The 27,764-nt window shown below is 39.1% G+C and overlaps 1 protein-coding gene across 1 annotated transcript in view; it reads left to right on the forward strand.

Moving 5' to 3' along the window:
- The first annotated feature begins 2,060 nt into the window (after nt 1–2,060).
- CPNE3 (copine 3) overlaps nt 2,061–27,764 on the forward strand; it is a 50,497-nt gene continuing 24,793 nt past the window's right edge. Inside the window, exons 1-6 of the mRNA XM_008689116.2 lie at nt 2,061–2,183; nt 17,066–17,203; nt 17,479–17,658; nt 19,491–19,565; nt 20,978–21,049; nt 25,987–26,070. Of these exons, the coding sequence (XP_008687338.1) occupies nt 17,072–17,203; nt 17,479–17,658; nt 19,491–19,565; nt 20,978–21,049; nt 25,987–26,070 (543 nt within the window). The 5' untranslated portion in view covers nt 2,061–2,183; nt 17,066–17,071. The remainder of the gene's footprint in view (nt 2,184–17,065; nt 17,204–17,478; nt 17,659–19,490; nt 19,566–20,977; nt 21,050–25,986; nt 26,071–27,764) is intronic.

The following is a 27,764-nucleotide window of genomic DNA, read 5'->3' on the forward strand; positions in this document are numbered from 1 at the left end:
CTATTTTAGTAGAGCCAAAAGTCAGGAAGGCTGGGTATGGATATGGATATATATTCTTGAAATTTTGAAATTTGCAACTAAATTAGTGATATCTGAGGACTTTCACTTAAATGTAAAATCAGAATCAAAAGTAAAACAAGTTGTTTTTACAACCTTGAGTAAAAACAAAATAAAGCACTTCTCTTCCTTCTCCCCACTGTCCTCAAACCACAAGAGTCTTGTTTCTGTCCCTGCAATTTGGTAAGTCTTTTTCTGTCTTTGTCTATCATTCCCCTGATCTCAGATCTTTGCATGACTTGCTCTTTCTTATTTTTCAGGTTTCAGTCAAGTATCACTGCCTTAGAGAGACTTTCCCTCATACCCAATCTAAAAAAGCTCCCATTTGGGACACCTACCTGGCCAAGTGGGGGGCAGAGCATGTGACTCTTGATCTTGGGGTTGTGAGTTTGTGCGCCATGGTGAGAATAGAGATTACTTAAAAATACAATCTTAAAAACAAAACAAAACCCCCCCTCCCAAGGCCCTCCCTGTCACATTACCCTGTATTACTTTCCTCATGGTACTTACGACTATCTGAAATCATCTCATTTGTTTTTAATAACTTATTGTTTGTTTTCCTTCTAGGATAGAAACTTCTGTCTGTCACTAGTTAATCACAAGTCTAGAACAATGCTTGGCACATAGTAGGCACCCAGAAAGTGTTCAATAAATAAATGAATGAATCTGCCCTTGCACTGATATAATTATTTAAAAGTGTTTCGTTTGCATTTTTTGGATTAAGTCTTTTTTTTTTTTCCTTAGGAAAGTCCTCATTTCTTTCATTTTCCATGGTTTTCTGCAATTTATTTTTTTTTAAAGATTTTATTTATTTGAGGGGTGCCTAGGTGGCTCAGATGGTTGGGTGTCTGCCTTTGGCTCTGGATGTGGTCCAGGAGTTCTGGGATCTGCCGGCGTCTGGCTCCTTATTTAGCGGGGAACCTGCTCCCCCCTCTCCCTCTACCTCTACCCCTGCTTGTGCTCTCCAGGGAGGGAGAAGCAGGTTCCCTGCTGTGGAGCTCCATCCAAGAAACCCAGGATCATTACCTGATCCGAAGGTAGACACTTAACTGACTGAGCCACCCAGGTGACCCTGTCTTCTGCAATTAAAAAAATATATATATTTTTTGGGTTCCTGGGTGGCTCAGTCAGTTAAGCGACTGCCTTCAGCTCAGGTCATGATCCTGGAGTACCAGGATCGAGTCCCGCATCGGGGTTCCTTGCTCAGCAGGGAGCCTGCCTCTCCCTCTGACCCTTCCCCTCCTTGTGCTGACTCTCTTATTCTCTCTCTCTCAAATAAATAAATAAAATCTTTAAAAATATATATATATATATTTTGCCCATTTTCCTATTTTTTAAAAATCAATTTATACTTAAATGCTAATCCTTCTTTTAATATCAGGTTTGTGGCAAGTAATTTTTCCCATGTGTTTGCCTATTGATTTTGTCCCTGTTTTCCTTGGGCATAAGTTCTCAATTTCTAGTAGTCAAATGTAGCAATATTTTCCATAGTAGCTTGTTTAGTTGTAGGCAGCATCAAATAGGGGTCAAGTAGGATACTTTGAAATTGGTTTACTTAGAATGTGACTTCAGGCAAGTAGACCAATTACTCAGCTACCAAATTTCAAGTTACTCAAACACAGTTTACTCATTTGCAAAATGGGTTTAATGGCACTAACTACGTTACGAAGTTGTGAGAATTAAATGAGATTCGGATGTAAAATGACTCGGGTAGTGTGCACGTTGAAAACGCTCTAAATAAAAATGGTTAGGAGTTTGCATGCTGATTTTTTTCCTGGTTCAGATAGTATTATAAATTTTCTCAAATATTTTAATCCTTTTATCCTTCTGAAATTTATTTTTGTGCTCCAAGCAACTCATTCTAATGTCTAAAATCAGCTTGGGGCTCTCCATAAGCAAGCGATCTCCTATAGAGCTTTGAAGCATCATACTCGCTGGGTGCAGATCAGGAGTCAGTACTGGGCGGTCCGTGGCTGTACTGGGCGGAGCTTCGCCTTAGCCCCACCCCTCCCCGCCCCTCTGCCCATTCGGCCTCGGTTCCTGTGAATCCCCTTGCCCCGGTTGCCCTGTGGACTCTGGCTGCCTGATCTCCACCCCTACCTGATTTACAGCACTAAGAGCGGGATGTGAGTGCGGGCCTCTCTTTGCTTTGGGGCCGGTGTAGCGGGGCCCCAGCAACCCACAGATCCCCTGGGGGAGGAAGAGAGCCCGCGCGGGGACAGTTCGGGCCCGCAGCCTCCGCGAGGCGGGGCCCGCACGGCCCTCGCGCTGGAAGTGCACCCTGAGCTCCGTGCGGCGGCGAAGAGGCCGGGGCGTGCAGAGGGCTCTCGAGCCTCAGCATGCGAAGTCCGCGGTCTGGGGAGGCCCGGGGCTAGCCAGCGCCTCCGGGAGAAGCCGGAGTTCGGGGCTCAGCTCTGGGCCGCGAGGAGCCTCCTGGGCCTGGCGTTCGTGCACCTGGGCAGGCGGTGCCCAAATCGCCAGCCTACTCCAGCGGGGAGGGTCGGGCCTGCGGCCCAGGGGAGGGTGACAGGCTTCGAAAAATCCGCAGCGCCCAGTGGGATGAGGGACTGGGTCAGGCAGGGTTCTGCGCTTTGAATCGAATGCCTGGAGGAACAGGGCGTGTTTCAGGGCAGCCGAGGGTTCCAGGAGAAACTGCTAGGTGGGGTGGGACAAGGTAACTCTTGCTTTCATAGTCAGAAGGTTGTGAGACAGGGTATCCTAAGAGCTCCTGTTCCGGCTCCGCTTCCCATATTCTTCTGTCTAGTGTTTTGGGCTCACTACAGCCAGGGACGTGGAGGAAGCGCAGTTGCACTGGTTTTGCTGTGCCAGAACCTCTGGGAGACCGAGCATATAGACCATTAACGTTGCGCTTGGTTGGTGATCCACAGTTTTTGCTTACCCTTGCTGTTACCTTTTTGTGGCTGCATCAATAAATCAAATAGAGAATCAGAAGGAATGCGGGATTGAACATAGCGATTTTTGGTTATAGTGATCCATAAACACTGTACTGGAAAATTTTTGTGTTAAGCTCATTTAATGCTCACAACCAAGAACTTAGGTGGTATTGTACTCGGAACTCAGATTAAATAATTTACCAAACTACACGAGTGCTAAATAGTAGTATTAGGGTTGGAATTCAGGTCTCTGTATGATTTCAGAGCATAGGCTTTATGGCTTCGTGTAAAGAACATTTCTGCTTGGGATAAGACAGATACCTGGGTTCCAAGTCTATGCTTTGACGTTTGTTAGCTGTGTGACCTTTGGCAGGTTACTTAACCTTTTAAGGCCTGTTTCTGCATTTGTAAAATAGAAAATACATCCTATGTCATAGGATTTTTATGTGAATTAAATAAGATCATATTTGTAATACACTTAGCAAAGTGCCTGGCACAAAGTTAGTGGTAAGCTAGGTATAGCAACATATATCTTGCTATTGTCATTAACTGGGGTCAGCAAACTCCAGCCCTGAGTGCTGCCAGCCAGAGCCAAGCAAAACTTGTGTAGGCATAGAGCATAGGTAGAGAGAAGCAGGAAAGGATAAGAAAGGAGAACTGAGAACAGATGACATATATGATGGCAATTATACCGAAACCAATAGATGAATCTGTGGTACCCAGGGCCACCTTTTTGCCTGAGATATTTTTAAAGGCAGTTCCTTTTGGCTGATGTTTTGGAAAAATGCATCCCACTCTGGGCTGAAAATATTCAAAGAAAGCAAGTTTTTGGGCCTGGACCATGCTGAGACTCTCTGGATGGGAGGGGGAGCTGAATTTCATCACTCCCCAGACTAAAAGGTGCCTGGCACAAACCTCACAATGAAGTGTGCAGTTAGTTCTCTTTCAGGATTTCTTCTCTCAGGTCTAGCTCCCGAGGAATGGAGAGGGAGAGGCGTTTTCAGGATGGAGGAAACAAAAGGATTGTCTTTTTTAGGGTTGTGTAATGACTGAACACCTCTCCTAATTTTCACTTATAACTGTAAACACTTTATAGACAATGGTCTTGATTTCCACATAAATTTGAGGCACTTTAAGCTTACACATATTCAGATTTTTTTTTAATATACTCTTTCCAGTGCTATCACTGCAGTCCTGAATATTTCCTTTGCAACATCTGTTCAGATACGTAGTTCATACTGTATCCGAGCTCCTATCAATTCTTGGTATAGTGTTAGACATAGTATTCCCTGTCCTCCTTCTCTCTCGGTACTATTGCTGTGCTTTTTTCCCCTACTATTCTTAGAATGTTCTTTTTCCTTTTTCAAACATTTTTTTTAGTCAGTGACTTATTATGCTAGAAAATGTGCCTGTCAGCAAATTTGAGAAAGTTAGTGTTGGATATGAAATACGACTGAACACATTTTGACCTTCAAAGATCTGTAATGAGCCACCACTGATCATCAAAAGCATAATCTCTGAGGTAAATCTTTTAGCAGGGATCAATGACACCATCTATCGATGGTACTCAACAAGTTTGAGGAGCCCAGACTTGGACATTCCTTTAATGTACCCACTATTGCCTTTACCCTACAGGTGAGCTTCCTTCCCACCAATGTTTTTCCTTTGTGTTCTTATTCATATTATAAGGATTGCTAATCAGTTAAAGGCCAACAAACAATTAGGTAGAATATGTGGTCGAAGATTTGTTGAAAGATTGGCTGAGAAGGAGGTTTAAATGAGCACCTAAAAGTATCATAGATTTTATTTAACTACATTACTTAAGTTTCTGATATAATCAAAACCCCCCGTCGTTACAAGTACATTTGGTAAAATGATGATAACTACATTTAAGTTGATTATGCTGGCTTAAATTTGAAGAATCTAGTGGAAAAATATTGGGATTCTTTTGGAGAAGCTGTATTCTTTTAGTATATAACAGATTATCAGTGGGCAATCATTTTTTTTGCAATCATATTTTTTAAAAAAACATTAAAGTCAGTGCATTACTGGTCAAATTTACCAACATAAATTAGATGGGTAGCATATTAATACAGTTTTCCCATGAAAAAGAGAAGGAAATGCTACATATTCATTTTAGCAAATCATTTTGAAATGTCCTCTTACCGAGTGGATGTATTATGTCTGGTTCCTGTGAAAATTACCAAAGCACAGCATGGTTGCAATATGCGTTTTCATCAGGCTACTTCAATTTTCTGAGCTTTAGTTTACTATTCCTCTGAGGTGGTAGTACATGTTAAAATAGATATCTGCAACTGTAAAGAGGAACTTGTTGGTCACATTTTCATCTGTTTAGGGATCAGGATTATTTAAAAAGAAGCTAAAATCAAAGCAAGTATTTCCTGCTTGTGTTGTCAAGATAAGCTTATAAAATATCTTGAATTGTACCCCACCTTCAATACTTCTTACTCCCCTCCCTGCTTAATTTTTTTCTTTAGCACTCTAACACCTAGCACACTATATATTTTACTAACTTGTCTTTTTAAAACATTTTTAGTGATATATTTTATTTAACCAAGTATATTTAAAATATGATCATTTCAATATGTGATTCATCTAAAATGTTATTGAGAGTTCTCACATTTCTTTTTCATACCAATCTTTGAAATCATGCTCAAATCATCTCAGAGGCACTGCATTTTAAATGCTCAGTTAGCCTCATGTGACCAGTAGCTACTGTACTGTCAACTAAGGGCTAGAACGCCTTGACTAATGTCCAGACCATCTACAAAATTCTAACTTCTAACAACTGAAGCTCTATACTTCTAACACTCTGAGGTTCAAGAGTGACTTTCTAGAATCCTGTGATTCAAATAGTCTGTAACTAACACTGTAGGATCCCTTGGGTCAAATAGCCTATGATTCCAATGTTCTAAGAGTCTGTGATTCCAACACTTCAGAGTCTTTGACCTAGATCAAGGGTCAGCAAACTCGAGCCTGTGGGCCAAATCTAGCCCATGGCTTGTTTTTATAAATAAAGTTTTATTGAAATACAGTTATGCCCGTTCAGTCTGTGGCTACTTTCATTCTACCACGGCAGATTGAGTAGTTGTGACAGAGCCCATGAGTGACCTCTTGACCAGCCGAAACTACAATATTTACTCTTTGTTCCTTTGCTGAAAAAGTTTACTGGCCCTCGATGTAGATATTCAAAGATTCTAAGATAGGTAGTGGTTTTACAGATGTTTATTTGATTGTTGTACTTTTATTTTATTTTATTTATTTGAGAGAGAGAGAGAGCACGAGCAGGGGGAGGGACAGAGGTAGAGGGGAGACAAGCTGACTCACTACTGAGCAGGGAGCTTGACACAGGGCTCTATCCCAGGACCCTGAGATCATGACCCGAGCCGAAGGCAGACGCTTACCTGACTGAGCCACCCACGCGCCCCTGATTGTTGTACTTTCTAACTCACACATGTGTTACATACACTTATATAATTCCATTAGGTTGATTATTTACGTTTTCTTTTTTTTAAAGTAGGTTACACACCTAACATGGGGCTTGAACTCATGACCCTGAGGTCAAGAGTCCAGTGCTCTACTGACTGATCCAGCTAGGCGCAGCCCCCCTTCCCCTTTTACTTATCTTTTTTTTTTTTTTAAAGATTTTATTTTTATTTATTCGACAGAGATAGAGTTAGCCAGCGAGAGAGGGAACACAAGCAGGGGGAGTGGGAGAGGAAGAAGCAGGCTCATAGAGGAGGAGCCTGATGTGGGGCTCGATCCCATAACGCCGGGATCACGCCCTGAGCCGAAGGCAGATGCTTAACCGCTGTGCCACCCAGGCGCCCCTTACTTATCTTTTTTTTATTGTCTTTCTCCTTATAGTGTAACCTCAGGAGGGCAGGATATTTGTTTTGTTCATTGTTCTCCCAACACCTCAGAAGAGGACCTGACACAGAGTAGATACTCTGTAAATATGTGTTGAGTGAATGAATAGTATTATTAAAGTGTTCATAGTTGGGAAATAGAAAAGGGGTTGCCAGAAAGTTAAAACCAGTTGAAATTTATGTGCTAAGTAACCATAAACGGAATATTCTTGAAATCAGGAAATGTATAAACATTTCAACAGTCCTTGCTCAACGTACAAAATTTTATTATTATTTTTTAAGATTTTATTTTTAGATAATCTCTATACCTAATGTGGGGCTTGAACTCACAACCCCTAGATCAAGAGTCACATGCTCTACTGACTGAGCCAGGCAGGCGCCCTTGCTTAATGTTCAAACTTAAATCTTGAGAATGAAGTAGTTGTAGTTGTTCCAGCTTTAAACTGAAAGAATTTTTTGAGTCATTGTTCACCATGAACTGGAAAGGAGCACAAAGTGACAACATGTGAAATGCCTGCTTGCCCAATTAAATATTGTACATGCCCAGCTAAGAAGAGAAGGAAGGGAGCCGAGTTTTAGAAAGCGTGCTTTTAGAGTTGGGCATAGTTGGGTAGTAGGGACAGTGAGAAGTTCCCAACATCTAGAAGATTCCAGAAGGTGGGGAGGTCTTAAAAGTGCTCTGAACACCGAGGGACATCAGTCTCAGCAGGTTGATGTGCCTTTATATATCCAAACTGCCAGCCGCTTTATTGAGCCCTTAGAATTTTAACGTTTTTCAACTGAGCATCCTGGAATTTTCTGCTAGGGAACATAGCTCTGATTTTTATCAATGCCATTTTTGGTAAAAGATGATTCACTTTGTAGATACTTACTTTGTAGCTAATTTTGCCAAGATGCATGTTTCCTAAAGTGAGGCAATATTGAGATGTTGCAACTGCTTCTAACTTTTATTAACACCTCACGCAGTGCATCTACTATGAACTGTTCATTTGATAGGCTTCACAATATAATCAGTGACATTTCCAAAATGTGTGTAAAGCAGCCATTGGGATTAATAAAGCAGTCTAACCTGAAAGACATGTGAAGTAAACTCTCTAGCCTGCTATGAATCATAGAAGAACATCAATATAATCTCAGGAATTTTCTAGAGAAATCAAGGAAGGGGCCTTAGTTAATTGCTCACTTTGTAGCAGTAAGGACAGGGTAAAACTACACATACTTTCTGTGTTTAAAGTAAGAGTAAGGGACGCCTGGATGGCTCAGTCTGTTGAGCGTCTGCCTTCGGCTCAGGTCATGGTCCCAGGGTCCTAGGATTGAGCCCTGCATTGGGTTTCTTGCTTAGCGGGAAGCCTGCGTTCCCTTTGCCTGCCGCTTCCCCTCCTTGTGCTCTCTCTCTCTGTCTCTCTGACAAATAAATAAAATCTTTAAAAAAATAAAATAAGAGTAATACAAAAATATATCTTTTCCCAATTCTGAATGTTCAGGTATCAGCAATAGCATTGCAATCTAAATTTTATTCAGGATTATTCAAGAATCTGGAAATTCATTTAAAAAAATGGTGGTCAAAAGCTGGTTCCTGGGGTGCCTGGCTGGCTCAGTGGTTAAGCATCTGCCTTCGGCTCAGGTCATGATCCCAGGGTCCTGGGACTGAGTCCCACATCAGGCTCCCTGCTCAGCAGGGAGCTTGCTTCTCCTCTCCCTCTGCCTGCTGCTCTGCTACTTGTGCCTGCTCTCTCTCTCTCTCTCTCTGTCAAATAAATATATAAAATCTTTAAAAAAAAAACAAACCAAAACTGGTTCCTTTTGCTGCTGTGATACGAGCTGGGAGTTTAATAATGTGAGATTCCATGGATGGTAGTAAAACTCACTTCCTTATTAGACTGCATGTACCTAATAGATTGGGCCTGGTGTTTTGTTTGTTGATATATAATACTTTTTGAAGTCATCCGGGGATAGAGAATTTAATTACAATTTCAAGCAAAGGTATCTAACTGGTGGGAAAGTATCTTAATATATATTTTTTCAGGTATAGCTTTTTGGGTAGTAGGAGATGGAAGCTGAATTTGGAAAATTTTATTCTTTTCCTTCCATTTCTCTTTTTGGTTCATATAAATTTTCTGCTATTTTCTACTTTTTAAATTTTTCTACTCCTTTAGTACCACTTCCTAAACAAGTTCCGTATTCAGTCTAATTAAATTAGTCATAGAACATTAACTAGAAGAGGCTTTAGGCATTACTTAAAGTGGTTGGCTCAACTCTTTTTTTTTTTTTTTAAAGATTTTATTTATTTATTTAACAGAGAGAGAGAGACAGCCAGGGAGAGAGGGAACACAAGCAGGGGGAGTAGGAGAGGAAGAAGCAGGCTCCCAGTGGAAGAGCCTGATGCGGGGCTTGATCCCAGAACGCTGGGATCACGCCCTGAGCTGAAGGCAGAAGCTTAACGCCTGAGCCATCCAGGCGCCCCTAATTGGCTCAACTCTTAGAAGGAACCTGTGAAAAACCTGAGGCCTAGAGCACTTACAGCACTTGGAGCATGTGTGGTAGGACTGACGCAGAACTACTCTCCATTTTGTCCCACTCCTGGTCCAGTGATCCTTCCTGTTGGTCCCTTTTTCACATTAAAAAGAAAATGGGCCCTTTTCTCTGTTTATATGCTTTAATGCTTGGCCTAATGCTAATTCTCTGTACCCATTTCTAGTATTCCATTGCAGGGATTAAAAAAAATGTGGGTCTTTCTTTCTTTCAGATTTTATTTATTTATTTATTTATTTATTTATTTATTTATTTATTTGACAGAAAGAGAAAGTGAGAGAGCCCAAGCAGGGGGAGTGGCAGGCAGAGGGAGAGGGAGAAGTAGGCTCCCAGGATCCTGGGATCATGACCTGAGCTGAAGGCAGATGCTTAAATCAACTGAGCCACCCAGGCGCCCAGGGCATACTTTCTTAATAAATACAGGGCAAGCTTACTGTACATTCCTTTAATGTAAGTTTTTCCCTAGATGTTAAGTGTGGTATATTCCTGAGAATTAATGTTGCTGTCTTCAGAAAACACTGAGATCTTGTCCCACCATGTAGATCTGTGTATGTGGAGACTCTAGCAAGAAGAAAATGCTTTCTTAGCCTTAAGTAATTCACAGTGGAATGGGCTGTCTTGAAGAGGAGCTGCTGGGATGTAAATACAAACCATTCCAGTTCTTCCACTATTTGGCTGCTACTGTTTATTCTGGTTATCTTTGTTTAAGAAAGGTAATCATAGTTGTAGCCTAAAAATTAATCTTCTAATTTTATAAGATCGTATTCATTAATTTGTGCCAGGCTGACTATTTACGTTTGATATACTAACTAAAAAGGTATAGGGAAATTAATTAGAGAATATTGCTGTTATACTAGGTAATGATTAATTACAGGCTTTAGTGCTCTCAGTGCCTTCTGGCATGATAGGAAACAAATCTGGGTTCTTGTCCTGGCCTTGCTACTTATTAGCTTGTTTATCTGGGCAAGTAATTTAAATGTTTGGGCAAATTATTATTATATTTTTCTAATAGACACTGTGTGTTATTTTGAAAGTTAACAGTGTGCTGCATATTATTAATGTATTCTGGGGCAAACCAGATATTATCCTCATAGCTCTGGTATTGACCTTTTGCCATATTGTACTGAATTCCTTGTCCTGCCCAATTTACCAGGGGTTTTTGGGTTTTGTTTTTGTTTTTTATTTTATTTCCTCTCTCTCTTTTTTTTTTTTTTTTGGTAAAGTTGAGAAGATAGCGTATTATTTGAAAACATTTTGAAAATTTTGTAGAAAGCAAAAACCAGAAATTATTCAGCTGTGTGTATTTATTAACTCTTTCTTTCCATTCTCCCCTCTCCTACTCTCTATCTTCAAGTTTAAGGGGAAAAAAAGAGCCAGTAGCAAGTGGCAACATGAATATAAATTCTTTTAAAATGGAGTATAGTTTTATTTTTTATTTTTATTTATTTTTGTTTTTTTTTTTAAAGATTTTATTTATTTGACAGAGAGAGACACAGCGAGAGAGGGAGCACAAGCAGGAGGAGTGGGAGAGGGAGAAGCAGACTCCCCACGGAGTAGGGAGCCCAATGCAAGGCTGGATCCCAGGACCCTGGGATCATGACCTGAGCCAAAGGCAGATGCTTAATGACTGAGCCACCCAGGCGCCCCTGGAGTATAGTTTTAATTCTCAGTAAAAATAGAAATCTCTAGGTTTCTTCTCCAGCTCCGAGGGCACTTTGATTGCTTCCTCTCTGCACCACGCACTTCTATATTGTTTGTGCTATTTCCGTGTATACGTGGATAGCTAGGTATTTTGCTTTTGCTTTGCATTCTTCCCCCATCCCACACAGAACACATAGAAGATACTCAGTAAATAATTATTGAATGAATGGATCTCCCCAATATGATTATAATGAGTTCCAAAGTCTTCTATGGTTGTATCATGTTTCCACTGTCCTTAGCATGGTAATGGGTACACAATAACATCTTAATGTAAACACTTGTTGATTGGACCTGGGACCTCCAAGTGGTGGCAGCTTTTAAATTGACTGCCGTATTACCCTTCCCCCACTTTTTTAGGGAAGTTGAGGGGGACACTTTTACTGTTCTGAGCCACACAATTTGAGAAACACTGCATGGGGTGTGTACTGCTGATGTAGCTGGGCTGCATTCCAGCTGCCCCAAGGTTACCCTGCTCGCTTTCAGTGGAGGTCATGCAGGATGCACTATGGATAGCAGTTAGTGAATCATGGTGTTAGAACCAGAAGGAACCTTTGAGAACTTTGTGATGTTGCCAGCCTCCTCATTTAGTATCTAAAGAGTGAAGTTTACTAAAGACATGGGTGGCTGGGCACTGACTTCTCCCTCCCAATTGTTCTACGACAAATAATGAGTCACTGACACTGGCTCAGGCCTCCCCTCCCCCATGCACCAACTATGCAGTAGCCCAGGTAAACAAACTCTTCCGAGAGGCTTTAGGAAAATTAGCACTTATCTCTAAGAAAGGCTGCCTGCTTGGCAAATTAATTTTGTGTAAATCCCAGACATTCTTTTATTATTTTTCTTTTTCTTTTAAAGATTTCTTTATTTATTTGACACAGAGAGAGAGAGCACAAGCAGGGGAAGCAGGAGGCAGAGGGAGAGGGAGAAGCAGGCTCCTTGTTGATCAGGGAGCCCGACATGGGGCTTGATATCAAGACCCCAGGATCGTGACCCGAGTGGAAAGCAGACGCTTAACTGACTGAGCCACCCAGGCACCCGTTTTTTGTTTTTTTAAATCAGAAGTGATAAAATCATGATATGAATGGAGAGGGAATGGCCATGGGAGTGCCCGTCTGGAGACCATTAAGTAGGCAGGTAGAGCTTCAGAAGACCTGAAGTAGTTGTGACCATGGATATAGAGAAGATTCTACACCCCCATAGTTGAGAGAGACTTGAAATTGTATCAGGCAGAATCTGCTTTACTGAGTAGATCTAAGGAGTACCGTTAAGGGAAGATGGGAAAAGAGAAAGCACACAAGACTTAAGAATTTTCATCTAGGGCATAGGCGTGACCATATGCTTTAAATTTCATGCATCCAGCCCAAATTCAATGATTAGGTCTTATTTTTTAATTTCTTTGAACTGTCTGTGTTATATAATGTTGATTGAGGAAAATTAGGGTTTCTGGAAGAATGGTTTATAGGTTTAGTATTTCCACGTGTTAATTGCATTTTAGAAACCAGACAATTCTCCAATAAATAATCTGTGTAGTAAGAAGCTATTGTCCACTCCCAGAGGCTCTTTCTGTCTTTTCTATCATCCTGCTTTTTGGGTAGTAAAATACGTAGAAGCACTCTTTAGTTGTACACACATATTCCTCTGCCTGGTCACTTATCCCAGCCAAATCTCCTATTTTCCATACTCAAAGGGTTCAAAACATTTGCTTTATTTTCTTCCATCATAAAAGAATATCCTATTACCCTTTTTAAAATTGTATATTATATGCTGAATGATGACACTGAAAGGAAATGAAAAGAGCATCATCGTGAATGTTGCTATTAACAAGGTTCCAGACCTGATTGTTTATGTAATTTCTTCCATTTGTCATTCAGCCCTAATGAGTTTCTAGAAAAAAATGAGGCTGCATTCAGAGTCATTTTCATGGGGGGATGCAGTTAATAGAGGAAATTTGTGTCCTAACAGCAATGTAGTAATGTAACTGTCAACAATTTACTAAATAATCAGGTGTGTCTGGCATGTTTTTGTAGCTCTTGTATGAGCATTGTTAGGGAAAAAAAATAATGCTCCTCTGACATGTGTCTCCTTGCTATGACACTGACTTCGCACATAGATAGGATGCATTTTCTGTTGAATTCTCCCCATCCTTGGAACTTTGAGGGCTTTCCTTGCTGGTAGACACTTCTACATGTTCTTCAGGAGCTTTAAAAATCCTTACTCATTCTAAATCTGTCCACGGGGTACTGCATTATCCTGGGTACAGCTGACATACAACTTATAAGACTTAAACTACCTTACACAAAAGAAAAAAATTATACAACTAACGTTTATTCCATAGAGTCTATGTTAAATATGAAAAACAAGATGCCCAGCACATGCCCAATTTGTAAGTTTACTTAGAGTATCTCCATTTTCACTGATGAGGAAATCTAGGCTCAAAAAGTAATTTATTTGGGGGGCCTCCGGGTGGCTCAGTCTGTTAAGCATCTGCCTTTGGCTCAGGTCATGATCCCAGGGTCCTGGGATTGAGCCCCATGTTGAGCTCTCTGCTCAGTGGAGAGCCTGCTTCTCCCTTTCTCTCTGCCTGCTGCTCCCCCTGCTTGTGCTCTCTCTCTCTCTCTGTCAAATAAATAAATAAAATCTTTAAAAAAATGTAATTTATTTGGGGTCACACAGCTATCACCAGGTGCAGAATTCAACCTAAGTATTACTCCACATTTACTCCAAATTTGATCTTGTTCCTATACTGTGGTCATCTGTTGCTATTAGTGCAGCAGGAATTCAAATGACTTGATGTAGGACTTGCTGTAGGTTGGAATAATTAGAGAAATCATCATGGAATAGACTAGTAAAAAAAAGAAAGAAACATGGGATACATGGGAGAAGATCAGACCTGGAGGCAGGTAGTCTTAAAATAATAATAATATAATAGTAATAAACAACTTTGAAACACTTACTATGTACTTGGCACTGTTTAAATATATTCACTCATTTAGTCCTCACAACAACTGTATGAGAAAGAGACAGTTATTATTTTCATTTTGCAGATGAGGAAATCAAGGGGCTCTTGGGAGGTTAAGATTCTCACCTGAGGTCACACATTAAGTCAGTGTGAGATCCAGATGAGAACTCATCTGTCTGATTCCAGAGCCTATCATATGGGGCGATGAAGAGGAAGGGGCAAAGACCTGAGCTGAGGGGCACCTGGGTGGCTCAGATGGTTAAGCGTCTGCCTTCGTCTCAGGTCATGATCTCTAGGTCCTGGGATCGAGTCCCCACATTCTGCTCCCAGCTCAGCAGGGAGTCTGCTTCTCCCTCTCCCTCTGCCTCTTCCCCTGCTTGTGCTCTGTGTGTGTGTGTGTGTGTGTGTGTGTGTGTGTGTGTGTCTCAAATGAATAAATAAAATCTTAAAAAAAAAAAAAGACTTGAGCTGAGATCAAGAGTCGGACACTTAACTGACTGAGCCAGGTGCCCAGGTGCCCCAACACAAGTGACATTTTTTTAAAAAAGATTTTATTTATTTATTTGACAGAGAGAGAGACAGCCTACAAGAGATGAAACACAAGCAGGGGGAGTAGGAGAGGAAAAAGCAGGCTCCCAGTGGAGCAGTGAGCCAGATGTGGGGCTTGATCCCAGGACTCTGGGATCACGCCCTGAGTCGAAGGCAAATGCTTAACAACTGAGCCACCCAGGCACCCCCACAAGTGACCTTTAAAAATAAGCCATTTCATCCTATTATCCCCAGTTTGAGAACTTTCAGTAGCACCTTCTTATCCACCCCTTGAGTCCTTCAGCCCGGCTCTCAGGACACCAAACTTAACCCTCTTCCTGTCCAGCTTGGTTTCCCCAAACGTGGATGCTCACTTCTGTGACACATGATGATGAGACGTCCTCACTGTGCCTTCTAATGTCTTGATTCTTTTCTGTCTCTGTGCTGTCTCCCTCCTCACCTAATGGAATCCTTCGAAACCCAGGGAATGTCAGTCTCACCCACACTCTTCATACTGTTAATTCTCCTCTGTCTGCTTCAGTTATTTCTCCTTGATCTTTATATCTTTGGCACATATTGTCAGCACTTTATATTTTGGCACTTAGTAATTTTGACAATGTAAGGTTCAAAACAAAGAAATCTGAATTTATAGTAGGTTTAGTTTTACAAAATACCTGGGTAGGGCATTTAGCAGGCAAATTGGGAATTTGTCAACTTTGTTTCTTATTAAGAAATAATTCTGCTTTTAGGGGCGCCTGGGTAGCACAGCGGTTAAGCATCTGCCTTCGGCTCAGGGCGTGATCCTGGCGTTATGGGATCGAGCCCCACATCAGGCTCCTCTGCTATAAGCCTGCTTCTTCCTCTCCCACTCCCCCTGCTTGTGTTCCCTCTCTCGCTGGCTGTCTCTATCTCTGTCCAATAAATAAATAAATTCTTTAAAAAAAAATAATTCTGCTTTTAGAAGGAATTTCTAGCTACTAAGAGTATGAAACCTACCTCATTATTCTCATTCTCCTTTAATTTAGGAATATTAAATGCTGGTATTGATTTTTGACACACATTGAGGATTGCTATGATTTTTAGAGAGTCTGTTAGAGTAATTAAAGATTTTCCATGAGACATGAGTTATTTTTGACAGCGCCAAAGGGCTCTTCTCAAAGTAATTCTTATCATTTCAGACCTGATTATGCATTATGTACAGCATAGATATCCTGTTTTAATATAACAGGATGACGAGTGGATTTATTCCTGTTGTCCCAGAGTTTCAGCTCGTCTCAAAGTGGAGGTCAAGGGCATGAAATACTCCATATTCTAAGGATGTCACCAGCAGCTCTAGGGGAGGAGTTACCTTCTTACCTCCAGAACCTGTCCTACCGTCATCAGCCTCCACTACACTCTCAGACAGCTAAGTGGACTTTCAACCGAGGAATGCAATGCCTGTGTCCTCTTCTTGGTGACACCTGCAGTTCCTTTCTTTCCCTGGGTTTAGGGAGAAAAGCAGCTCACCCTCAATGCATCAGCAACTCTCAAGTCCAGCTCCCAAGTACTCCACTCTGTCCCCAGTCATCTTCATATATTAATTGGAGTTGGAGTGAGGAGGAGTGTGTGAAAGTTAGGCTGACTGTGGTATTTCTTAGCAAGGCTTGGGGAAACATGAGCCATGCCTATTTGTTAGATGCTCTCTGTGGAAGACTGGGTTTGTCTACACATTAGAATCATCCAAAGAGCTGAGGCCCAGGTTGCACCCCAAACCAGTTAAATCTCTTTGTGTGGGACTCCAGCATCAGTGACTTTGAAGACTCCTCAGGTGATTCCAATAAGCAGCCAAGATTGAGAACCACTGCTGTAAAATGTATGGGGATGGCGTGGGGAAAGGAGGGGGTGTTTGGGGTCTTTTACTCCCCAGGTTTGAATCGTAGACGAAACTTTTTTTAAAGATTTTATTTGTAAGTAATCTCGGCACCCAATGTGGGGCTCGAACCCACAACCTGAGATCAAGAGTCTCATGCTCCACCAACTGAGCCAGCCAGGAGCCCTCGAAATTCTTTGAAAATAAAATATCTCACTCAGTATCTTGTTAAATAAACAAATACAAATGAAATAAATGTTGTAGTTTGACTCATTTTGTTTTTCAGCTAAATACTATATTTACCTTTATGTGAAAGATCAAGATTATATTGGGACTTTTTCTGAATGGTAAAACTTACAGTAAAGTGAAAAGAAGATTAATATGTCTTATTGGCCATTTTAAAAGCTGCATTTTATTGTCATGCGGTAAATGAGTTTCATCCCAGCAAGAGAATCCGACCAAAGCAACATCACTGGGACGGGCTAATAGCCATCTGAATTGCCAGGAGGCACGTATTAACAGTCTTATTCTAGCAAGTTTACTCCGGGATCCTTCTGACAGTTTGTCCTAAAAATTCAGCTATTTCTTTGGGAATGTATGTACTTCTTAAAGACACCATTTCATTAGCTTCCTCATTTTCTTGGTTTTCTCACAGCTCGAGATGGCTGCCCAGTGCGTTACGAAGGTGGAGCTGAATGTTTCCTGTGACAATCTTTTGGATATGGATGTAGGGTCAAAGTCGGACCCTTTATGTGTGTTATTTTTGAATACGAGTGGTCAACAGTGGTATGAGGTAATGTTAGACACTGTAGGTGAAAAGCAATCTGATTTGCTCTTTTGATAATGTGAAGTGCTTGTTAAAACTGTTAAAAATAATGAAAACATCTCATCTGTGAACGCAGTTTTTTGGAACAAGTTTGTCCTTGATTGTGGAATTTTTTGCCTACATATAGAAACTTCCTTTAGCTATCTGTTATGCTTATATTTAGTTACCTGTAGTACATAAAGATGCTAAAATATAAGTGCACTTTGATCTGAAGAAACTTTTTGTTTTGGGGGTGAGTCTAGGTTGATCGCACAGAAAGGATTAAGAATTGCTTGAATCCCACGTTTTCCAAAACATTTATTATTGATTACTACTTTGAAGTGGTTCAGAAATTGAAATTTGGGATTTATGACATTGACAACAAAACCATCCAGCTGAATGATGATGACTTCTTAGGAGAATTTGAATGTACCCTTGGACAAGTGAGTATAATTAGCTCTTGCAGTGTATTGTGTCTAAATTTTAACCAGAGAATTGGGAGTTTTTATAAGTGCTCATTAGTTTAATTTTTAGAGTTGAAAAGTATGTAATTACTTTACAGACCTGTTTCATGTATTAGTATGTTTGGTTTGAACATTACAGAATTTATCTTGTTTTTCATAAGGGCAGGGACCGTGTGTTTTTGGCAAAGCCCGTTAATTCTTTTGAGTTAGGGGTGTTTCATTTGACATTTCAGTAAGTAATACCATTGCTCTAGCTGCTTTGTGTACTATTTACAGATTTCAATACTATTTTGCTCTTTTTAAATTTTTTTTTTAAACGAATTTATTTACCTATTTATTTGAGAGATAGAGTGTCGGGAGAGGCAGATGGGGAGGGAGAGGGACAAGCAAACTTTGCACTGAGTGCAGAGTCCCAGGAGGGGCTCAGTCTTAGGACTCTAAGATCATGACCTGAGCCTAAACCAAGAGTCAGAGGCTTAACCAACTGAGCCACCCAAGAGGCCCTACAATTTTGTTCTTATGTTTAAGTCAAAAATGCCTTCAAAGTAACAGCAACTTCTCTGATGTTCTAACTAACATCTGGTCCCTCTAGATCCTCAGTGGCCCAACACTGGCCTTGTACCTGGCTTGCTCTCCCTCAACCTTAGGTCTGTCAGTGTAAGCCTTCCTCCCCAGTAAGCCTCCTTGACCCCCTTGAGTAGTTTGGAGCGCCACCCTGTGCTCACCCTGGTACTCTCTACTGCTTCTACCTTACTGACCACCATCCATCCATAGTGCTTAATTATCTGTCTTTCCTATATGACATTTGATCAGGGTAGAGGTGTGTCTGTAGGCTCACCATTTTGCTTCTATCTCAGGGTCTGACTTCTAAAGAGAAATCATGGGGCGCCTAAGTGTCTCAGTTGGTTGAGTGTAAGACTCTTAATTTTGGCTCAGGTTGTGATCTCAGGGTCATGAGATACTGCTCAGGGGGGAGCCTGCTTATCCCACTCCCTCTGCTTCGCCCCACACATGTGCACTCTCTCTCTCAAATAAATAAACAATCAAAAAAAAAAAAGATTAAGAGAGAGCATGACCATTTGTAATAGATCTGGGAAGGCCTCAAGAGGGAGGAGTCATTGTTTTTCAGTGGGTGACATTATTGCTTAGATTTGTTTATTTTTGGTGTATTGTTTGGGGATCTTGGTATTTCCTATGTCTCGAGGACAATACGAAGCTGAAGCTGATCAGTTTTCTAAAACTTTGATGAATAGCATCAAAGAGAAAATTAAACAAATATTGCTTTTTGGAAAAGAAATCATACTGTAGCTAAATTATAATGAATTTGATAGATGTATCTATTTGAGAGTACCTAGGTCTACTATATTATTTTAATCAAAATGATATTTTTTGGGGGTTATATATTCAAGTTACGTGTCATTTGAAAAGTTGAATCCCATTTATTGAGTGATCTGAGGCCCACCTCTTACCTACAGGGTTTTCAGCTCTGTGATTAGTGTATGTGAAGAAACCTGCCCCTTTTTTTCCATTACAGGGAAGAAGTTAAACTTTGAAGTAATTGCTAAAGAAACTAGTGGTTGGGGAGATTGTATCTGCCAGGACTGGCTCCTTGGAAATCTTTTCCAGTGGGTTTTAAATATGTATATGTGTTTTATAATCTCTAAATCTAAATCTTTAAGGCATAGACTTAATGTTTCCATTACTAATGACTTTAAGTCAGCTTTATACTCAACTCTTTTTGAAATCATTCAGCTTAAAAATTCACATGTTGAAGTGAAATAGCTCTTTGTATCACTTTCCAATTTTAACAGATTGTTTCCAGTAAGAAGCTAACTCGACCACTGGTGCTTAAAAATGGCAGACCTGCGGGGAAAGGGAGCATTACGGTAACAATAAGACATTTATCTTTTGCTGAAAAGATTTAGCATAATAGGACATGCTGAAACTGTACATAGCAGACAAATACTCTACGGACATGCTTTATCATTTGATCCTGAATGTTGCCTTTCATCTGTACTTGCCTTATAATGATCACGAATGGGAAATGTGTTGGGTCAAAAAGGAGGAGAAAAATGAAGTGTGGGAATTCCTTCTTTGAGTCTTTTAAGTTGCTCATGGAATCAGGTGCAGCTTGGTGATGCCTGCCTCTCCCCATGGAAGTATAAATTCCCAAGTTAGAGAGAAACGGCTTAACCATCTGAATGGATTAATTTGACCCTCTACAAAGCAAACATAGTTCCCCCAATAGGTCAGAAACTGCATAATGGATTTCATTACGAATGGATCTTATATTATGCCATGCCGTTGAACCTCTAAGCTTTTTTTTTAAGTTTTTATTTAGTCATTTAAGTAATCTCTATACCCAGCGTGGGGCCCGAACTCATGACCCTGAGATCAAGAGTCACATGCTTTTCCGACTGAGCCAGCCAGGCATCCCTGAACCTCTCAACTCTTAACCATCTTTTTTGTGCTTGCGCTCTCCTGCCCATTCTCCCACTCAGATTTTTCCATTGTTAATTACTGGTCCTAGGCAAATGAATATAAGCTTTATACCGTTTTAGATTTCAAATTACATAATGCCACATTTTAAATAAGTATCTTTAAATAATAGGATAAAATAATTATCTTCTAGAGTTTCTGTCCAGGTTATCACTGCCTCGAGCAATAGTTTCTAACTTTAGCTCTGTCTGAGAATGGAAAGACTGGCTCCCTCCTGTTTGAGGGTTATTGTCTTCATCAGGGTGTTTCCCTAAGCAACTATTTTGCTCTAGTTTAAATCTCCTGAGGCATAAGAATGTTAAGTGTCTTTGGGGTGTTGACTTCTGTGAGACAGAACATTACAGTAGTTAACTCTATTGCTCTTGGGATCATGATAGCCTGTAATTTGTTTTTAAGTAGAATAATTCTTTCAGTGACATTGGATGAAAAATGTTGATCTGATAGGTCAACTTAAAGTGTTCTTTAGGTATGATTTACTCACACTTTAGGTAGGGTCATGCAGTCTTCCAGGGCTTTGATTTTTCACTGGAATGGGGAAGATCCAGTTTGGGCAACGACATTTAAAAAGTAAGTTGCATAATATAGATATGGCATATTTTGGGAAAATATTTATTTTATACACATAAAAGAAATAATGATCAATTTTTCTGAATGGAACTGTTTTCTTATCAAAGATTTAAAAATTCACTTATATTAGTACAGACTGTACCTATTAGCAGATAACAGAATAAATCTGTACTTCTGAGTTTATCGGAACCCCTGAAACATATTGTCTTTTACTTACCTTATCTCCTCATAGATTTCAGCTGAAGAAATAAAGGATAACAGAGTGGTCTTGTTTGAAATGGAGGCAAGAAAACTCGACAATAAGGTGGGTAGTTGATGTACATTTCCACAAGGATATCATGTTTTGCCTCACATTGATTCCTTTTTGAAAAAAATAATAATGCAATTAGTATTATGAGCTCTATCGTCTGAGCATCACTTAGAGTATCTAGTTACTTCCAGATTCTGCTTTTCCGTGTGGAAGCCATTTTCTTTTACCTCTTTCCTCTAGATGTTATCCAAAGTCTTGTCTGGCATGAAAGAGGAGTTATTAAGAGCATTAATGTTATCGTAAAAGGCATTCGAGAGAGTGTTGTTGGATTACCTTAAGCAAAGAAGCAGAAATTCCATGCTCTGTTGGATTTTCCTCTTTGCCTTCAGAAGTCAATGTTTATTTTTAATGAAGAATGAGTGCAGTACGTAATAACACAACGACTTAGTATATAGCATGAATTAGAATAATTCTTTGAATGATTTTTGTACTTAATCACATAAACCGATCAATATTTTTCTTATCATTTACATTTACCTACAATTCAATTTGCAAACAGATTAGTAGCCGGGGACTATTTTTATTTTGGAAAAATTAAAACATACAAAAATAGAATAGTCTTTAAAAACCCCTGCATGTCCCTATCATCCATCTTCAACACTTACAACTCATGTCCAATTTTATGCTTCATCTCCACCCTTATCTACCTTCTCTCCTCCCAGACATCATGTCATTTCATCTGTAAATATTTTGGAGTATCTCTAAAGATTCTTTTAACAGTGTAATTGGTTGGTATGTTTCAAGTCTTTTTTAATCCATAAATTCCCCCCTTTTTTTCTACTTACTTCCTCCCTCTCTCCTTTATTCCCTCTCATTTCTCCCTTCATCCCATCCATCCACCCGTCCATCAGGGAACTTATTCAATAAAGAAATGGACTTCTTTATCCTATAGAAGTTGTAACACTGCATATAGCTGATTAAATATTTGTGGTGTCTTTTAACATGTTCCTCTCTCCACCTTTATTTCCTGATTTCTATAAGCTGGTAACTTAATCTAGAGGACTGATCTGATGGTATTTTATTGTTGGTTAGCAGTTTCGTAGGTGGTGGCATGTGATTCCATCAGAGGCTCACATTGTTGAGTTCTGTCTTTTTGGGACGTCAGTGAACATGGATGATAATTATACTACCTAGATAATGTTATTTTATTAAGAGTCTGTTAAATAGTGAGATTCTCACGCTATCATTGCTTCTTCATTTATTAATGAGGATACTTCTATAAAGCAAAGTATTCCTACCCACATGACATATTTATGTATTCTGAGGTATGATTGTACAGGAAGCAAATGAAAATGTTTGATTTTTTTCCTTCATATATACCATTTCACAGAATAAGTTGGTTCCCTATTATCCACTAAATGTGACAATGAGGGGTTTTTTGTTTTTGTTTTTGTTTGTTGTTTTTTATTTCTAGTATTGCTATGAACTTTTTATCAGTGAACTCTTACTGTTACTTAAATTATCTTAACTTTGGCCTGTGGGAACCTCTTTAAGTTTGTTCCTGAAATCAGTTGGTGTATCTCCAGGAGTCTTTGGATAGCTTTCTTGCTCTGTGGCATTACAAGATGTTCCAGGCTTATTTTATCTAATTTCTGCCCCAGCCTGCCAGATTAAAAAGAGCCTGATTGTATTTTAGTGGAAATTGTTATTTAGAGACCAGTCTGTTGCTAGGGGTGCTTATTGTTGATTACTGCCACTTTCTGTTTCTAAGGCTTTTGAGTGGACAATTAGAGGAAAGACTGTTTTGGTTTTTTTTTAAAGAAAAACTAAATCATAACTGATACAACTATTTCCAGTTCAGGTATAGAATTTCAGGGCCTTACTTCTTTAATTCTGTATTTATACCTCCCTTCTGTTATGCTGAAAATCTCGGTTCTTAGGGATGTTAATGTAATTTCTTATCTGTTTTGTCTTTTATAATATCTAATACTTTCAGAATAAAAATATCCATATTATAATTAACAATATTTTTACTGAAAACAGATGGAGCTTTCTTGGAAATTCTTTTTTTTTTCTTTAGCTGTATTTATTCATTTATGTAATCTCTACACCTAGCGTGGGACTTGAACTCACTACCCTGAGATCGAGAGTCACATGCTCTGCTGACTGAGCTAGCTAGGCATCCCTCTTTGAAATTCATTTTGTCTTTTGGGTTATATATTCTACTTGGGTTCTATATTTAAATTCTTGTGTTTTAAAGAAATGTTTTAGTTATGATTCTATTACAATGACGCATTTGAATTTTACTTTTGATATTTAGGGATTGTTCTCAATTTTTAAAAATTTAACTGTTTTATAATTATGTAAAAGATTTATATGTTCCAAAGCCAAATCTATAAAACAAGATATATTCAAGAAATTTAGCCTCTTTCCCTTTCCACTCTTTTTTCTTCCTTTCTCCCTGTAGGTAATAAAGTTTTAAAATTTATATTTTATGAAAAAAATAAAATTTATATTTTACGGTTTAATTTTTTAATTTCCTAAAAAAAAACCTAAGGTTCGTGTGTGTGTATGTGTGTGTGTGTATGTATTTGTATGTCTCTGTGTAATACACATATGTATATGTGTGTGTATATTGATATATTTATATAGATAGATATGTATGTATTCGTATTTATGTTCTCCACCCACAGCCCTTGGGTAACTGTAGCATACTACATACATACAGGTTTTTGGGGTTTTTTTTTTAAGTGAGCGAGAGAAGGTGAGAGCACATGTGTGTGCGTGCGTGCACGTGCGAGTGGGGGCGGGGAGTGTGCAGGGTGGATGCAGAGAGAGAATCTTAGGCAGGCTCCGCTCAATGGGGAGCCCGACTTGGGGCTCTGTCTCACAACCCTGACATCATGACCTGAGCTGAAAGCGAGAGTCTGTTGATTAACTGACTGAGCCACCCACGTGCCCCCATACATACGCTTTCAGACATACATATATATATTCTCTAGATATGCATATGTACACTTTTCTCCACCTTGCTTTTTTCACTTAACATGTTCTGGAGGCCTGAGTCAGGAACTTTTAATTCTTACTTTAGTTCTGCTACTGGCATCTTAATGAACTTTCAAAGGTTTGTTGTCTGACCTTCAAAATGGTAATTACTGATATTCTGCCTTTCTCATAGATTTATTTCTAAGATAGTTCAGACAGGGTACATTAGGTGTTTTTAGAAAGTTAACTTCTCTGTGTAAAGTGCTGCCATTAGTTTTATAAAATGGTTTATAGAGAGGTTTATTACATTGATTCTTAAGATTCTTCTTAGATAAAGTTAAATTTTAAAAGTTCTGGGGTGGTTGGGTGGCTCCATCAGTTAAGGGTCTGCCTTCGGCTTAGGTCGTGATCTCAGCATTCTGGGATCGAGCCCCAAGTTGGGCTCTCTGCTCAGCAGGGAGTCTGCTTCTCCCTCTCCTTTTGTGCTCTCTCTCTCTCTCTCAAATAAATAAATAAAATCTTAAAAAAAATTTTTTTAAAGTTCTGCGTAGCCTTTGTGTTTGTATCTATATCTATATTTTAAAAAAATTTACTTACTTAAGTAATCTCTACATCCAAGTGGGGCTCAAACTCATGACCCAATATCAAGAGTCACATGCTCTTCTGACTAAGCCCGCCAGGCACCCGTGTGTTTATATATTTTTAAAAATATTTTATTTGTTTATTTGAGAGAGAGAGAGAGAGAGCATGAAAAGGAGGAGGGGCAGAGGGAGAGGGAGAAGCAGACTCCCACTGAGTGGGGAGCCTGACATGGGGCTCCCTCCCAGGACCCTGAGATCATGATTTGGGCCAAAGTCAGATGCTTAACCAACTGAGCCACCCAGGTGCTTCCCACCATCCCCCCCCACACCATGTTTATATTTTTGACTGTACCAAATATATTACTTGCTTAACACTGAACAGCTGAGGAGAGAGATAACATTATCTTAGTTCTTAATTTAATACTGAGTTTAATTTAGGACTCAAAAAATCTTCAATTCAGGTACATAGCTGCATATATTACTGTGGAAATAATAGGTTTCCTCTCACTTTGACAAATAATAAGTAGTATATTCTAAGGAGTATGAAAATTTCAAAATAAAGGCAAACAAAAATGAGAAGACAAAATAGTTTATAATCTCACTACTTGAGTTTGACCTCTGGAAGTGATTTGATCATTATTCCAGAATTTTATCTCTGTATATGTGTGTGTGTATTTGTGTGTGTGTGCATATATGTGTGTGTTTGTGTTGAGGATGGTGATAGGGTATTTTTGAGCACTCAGTGTGGGTCAGCATTATACTGGGGTGCTGCGATAAATTACAGAGGAAAAAGAAGATGTACTTATACCCTTGAAATAATTCTGTTATGCACTTCACATATTTACCTCTACTCCCTTGTGTGTGTAAAGAAATGTGTGGAATTGGTGGAAAAGTATTGGACATAGAAGGATAAGATATAAAGTCAAGACTCAGATCCATGGATTCATTAGATGTGTGGTCTTGCCAAAGTCATTTAACCTCTCTGAATCCATTTTATTGCTGATAACTGCTCTGTCCCTCATGGAGTCAGTATGACTAATGTTTGGGATGTCATTTATATAAAACTATTCAGTGCTATGTGGATGAATACTGTTAATAATGAAAACAAGCCCAAAACATATTTTATTGATCATGGGTTCTATTGTTCACTGTATTTTAAAGCCATGTTCTCATGTTTTTTTGAGAAGTGAAGGTGTGATACATAGTATTATGAGCACTTATCACAAAGGCCTTAATAGTTCTCCTTGTAGGTATCAGCAAGTTTGTAAGTTTGTGAGGAAGGTGATGGGATTTGTATTTACTACTGTACTGTACTGTATATATCTATACTATGGAGTAAGACTTCAGGTATTGCTAATATGTAATATATACAAGTGTGGTTTCACATGGTTTCAGAGGAGAATAATTGACTTTTTTTAAACGTAGGATCTATTTGGAAAGTCAGATCCATACCTGGAATTCCACAAGCAGACATCCGATGGAAACTGGCTAATGGTTCATCGAACAGAGGTGAATATCTGAATTTGAAAAAGTAGAGTTGGGGTTTCCATTGGAATTGTAGTAATCTAAATTTTAAAAAATTATGTATTTATAAAAATATCAAACTGAGTTCAGACATAATATAGCCAGAAACACAAGATCAACATACTCATTTTTTTTTCTTTTCATGTGGAGGGTGAACTATTAGTAAAATTTTTATTTTGAAAAATTAAAAACCCTGTAAAAACCACTAAAATGTATACCTGTGTATCCTTCACTGAGATTTACCAACTGGTCATATCTACATGTGTGTTCTTTCTCACACACATACACACACATGCACACATATACTTCCCATTTGCAATACCATTTTAATGTAGGCTGCAGACATCATGACTCTTCACCTTAATAGTACAGCAGGTATTTCTTAAGAACAAGGGCATTCTCCTATACAATTACACCTGAGAGTTTAATTTAGGACTCAAAATTTATATCGCTCTGTATATCATTTAAATTTAGATTTCCCCTGTTGTCGCACACATGTTTATACACACACACACACACACACATATACACGTATACATAGCTATACACACATATGTGTGTATGGAGATATATCTCCACATTTTTTTGTCCAGGATCAATTCAAGGTTCACATTTCGCATTTGGTTCCTATGTTCCCAATATATAAGATTCTTCTCCTTACCTGCCTTATATTTTCATGCCATTGAATCTCCTGAAGAATCAAGACCAGTATGTCTAACATTCTGAGTCTTCTGTTTCCTTCCAATTACATCCAAATCAAACAATTCCATCAAGAACATTATGTGTGTACCTTGCTCTGTATCATCAGAGGATCCATGGTATCAAGCTGTCCAGTATTGATGCTGCCAAACTTGTCTACTTGGTTAAGCTGGTGACCGCTAGATCTTGCCATGATAAAGTCCCGTTTTTTTCCCTTTGTAATTAATATGTGATCTGTGGTGTGATACTTTGAGACTGTGTGATTAAACTGTTCTTTAGCATATCCCTTGTCTATTGATGATCTATACCTAAATCAATTTTTGTATTAGGGGCTATAAAATAGTGATTTTTTTTCTCTGTCTTTCATCCCTTTACATATATTAGCAGATACTCCTCTTTCATCTGTCCTCTAACTTTTTTATTTTTAGTATCATCGTAGACTCATGACTATTATAACACAGTGTATTCATTGTGTTATAATTCATTACTGTCGTTATTTTTGCTGTTCAAATTAATCCAGATTTTACCAGGGAGATTCAAAAGTCTTCTGGGTTGTTTTAACATAACCCCATTAGTCTTTAAGCACTCCTTTATTTATTTATTTATTTATTTATTTATTTATTTATTTAATAAGTTTATTAAATATACCATATTTAATATAAATACTATAAGTTTATTAAATAAACTTAAAGTTTATTTATTTACCTTTTAAGTAATCTCTACACCAAACATGGGGCTTAAATTCATGACCCTGAGATCAAGAGTCTTATGCTCCTTTGACTGAGCCAGCCAGGTGCCCTCATTCTCTTACTTTATATTAAAGTATATTCTCAGGTCACCTTATGCTCACTCTGTCTCAGGTCTGGAATGAGCCCTTTCTCTTGGAACCCTATTCCTTTAAGAGAGTAGTGCTAGATATACTTATTGCTACCGAGATGTCATTTCATTTACACCTTTTCAATGGACATAACTGGGAAACG

Source organism: Ursus maritimus, unplaced genomic scaffold, assembly GCF_017311325.1.
Source record: "Ursus maritimus isolate PB19 unplaced genomic scaffold, ASM1731132v1 scaffold_9, whole genome shotgun sequence".
In the NCBI taxonomy this organism is placed as follows: domain Eukaryota; kingdom Metazoa; phylum Chordata; class Mammalia; order Carnivora; family Ursidae; genus Ursus; species Ursus maritimus.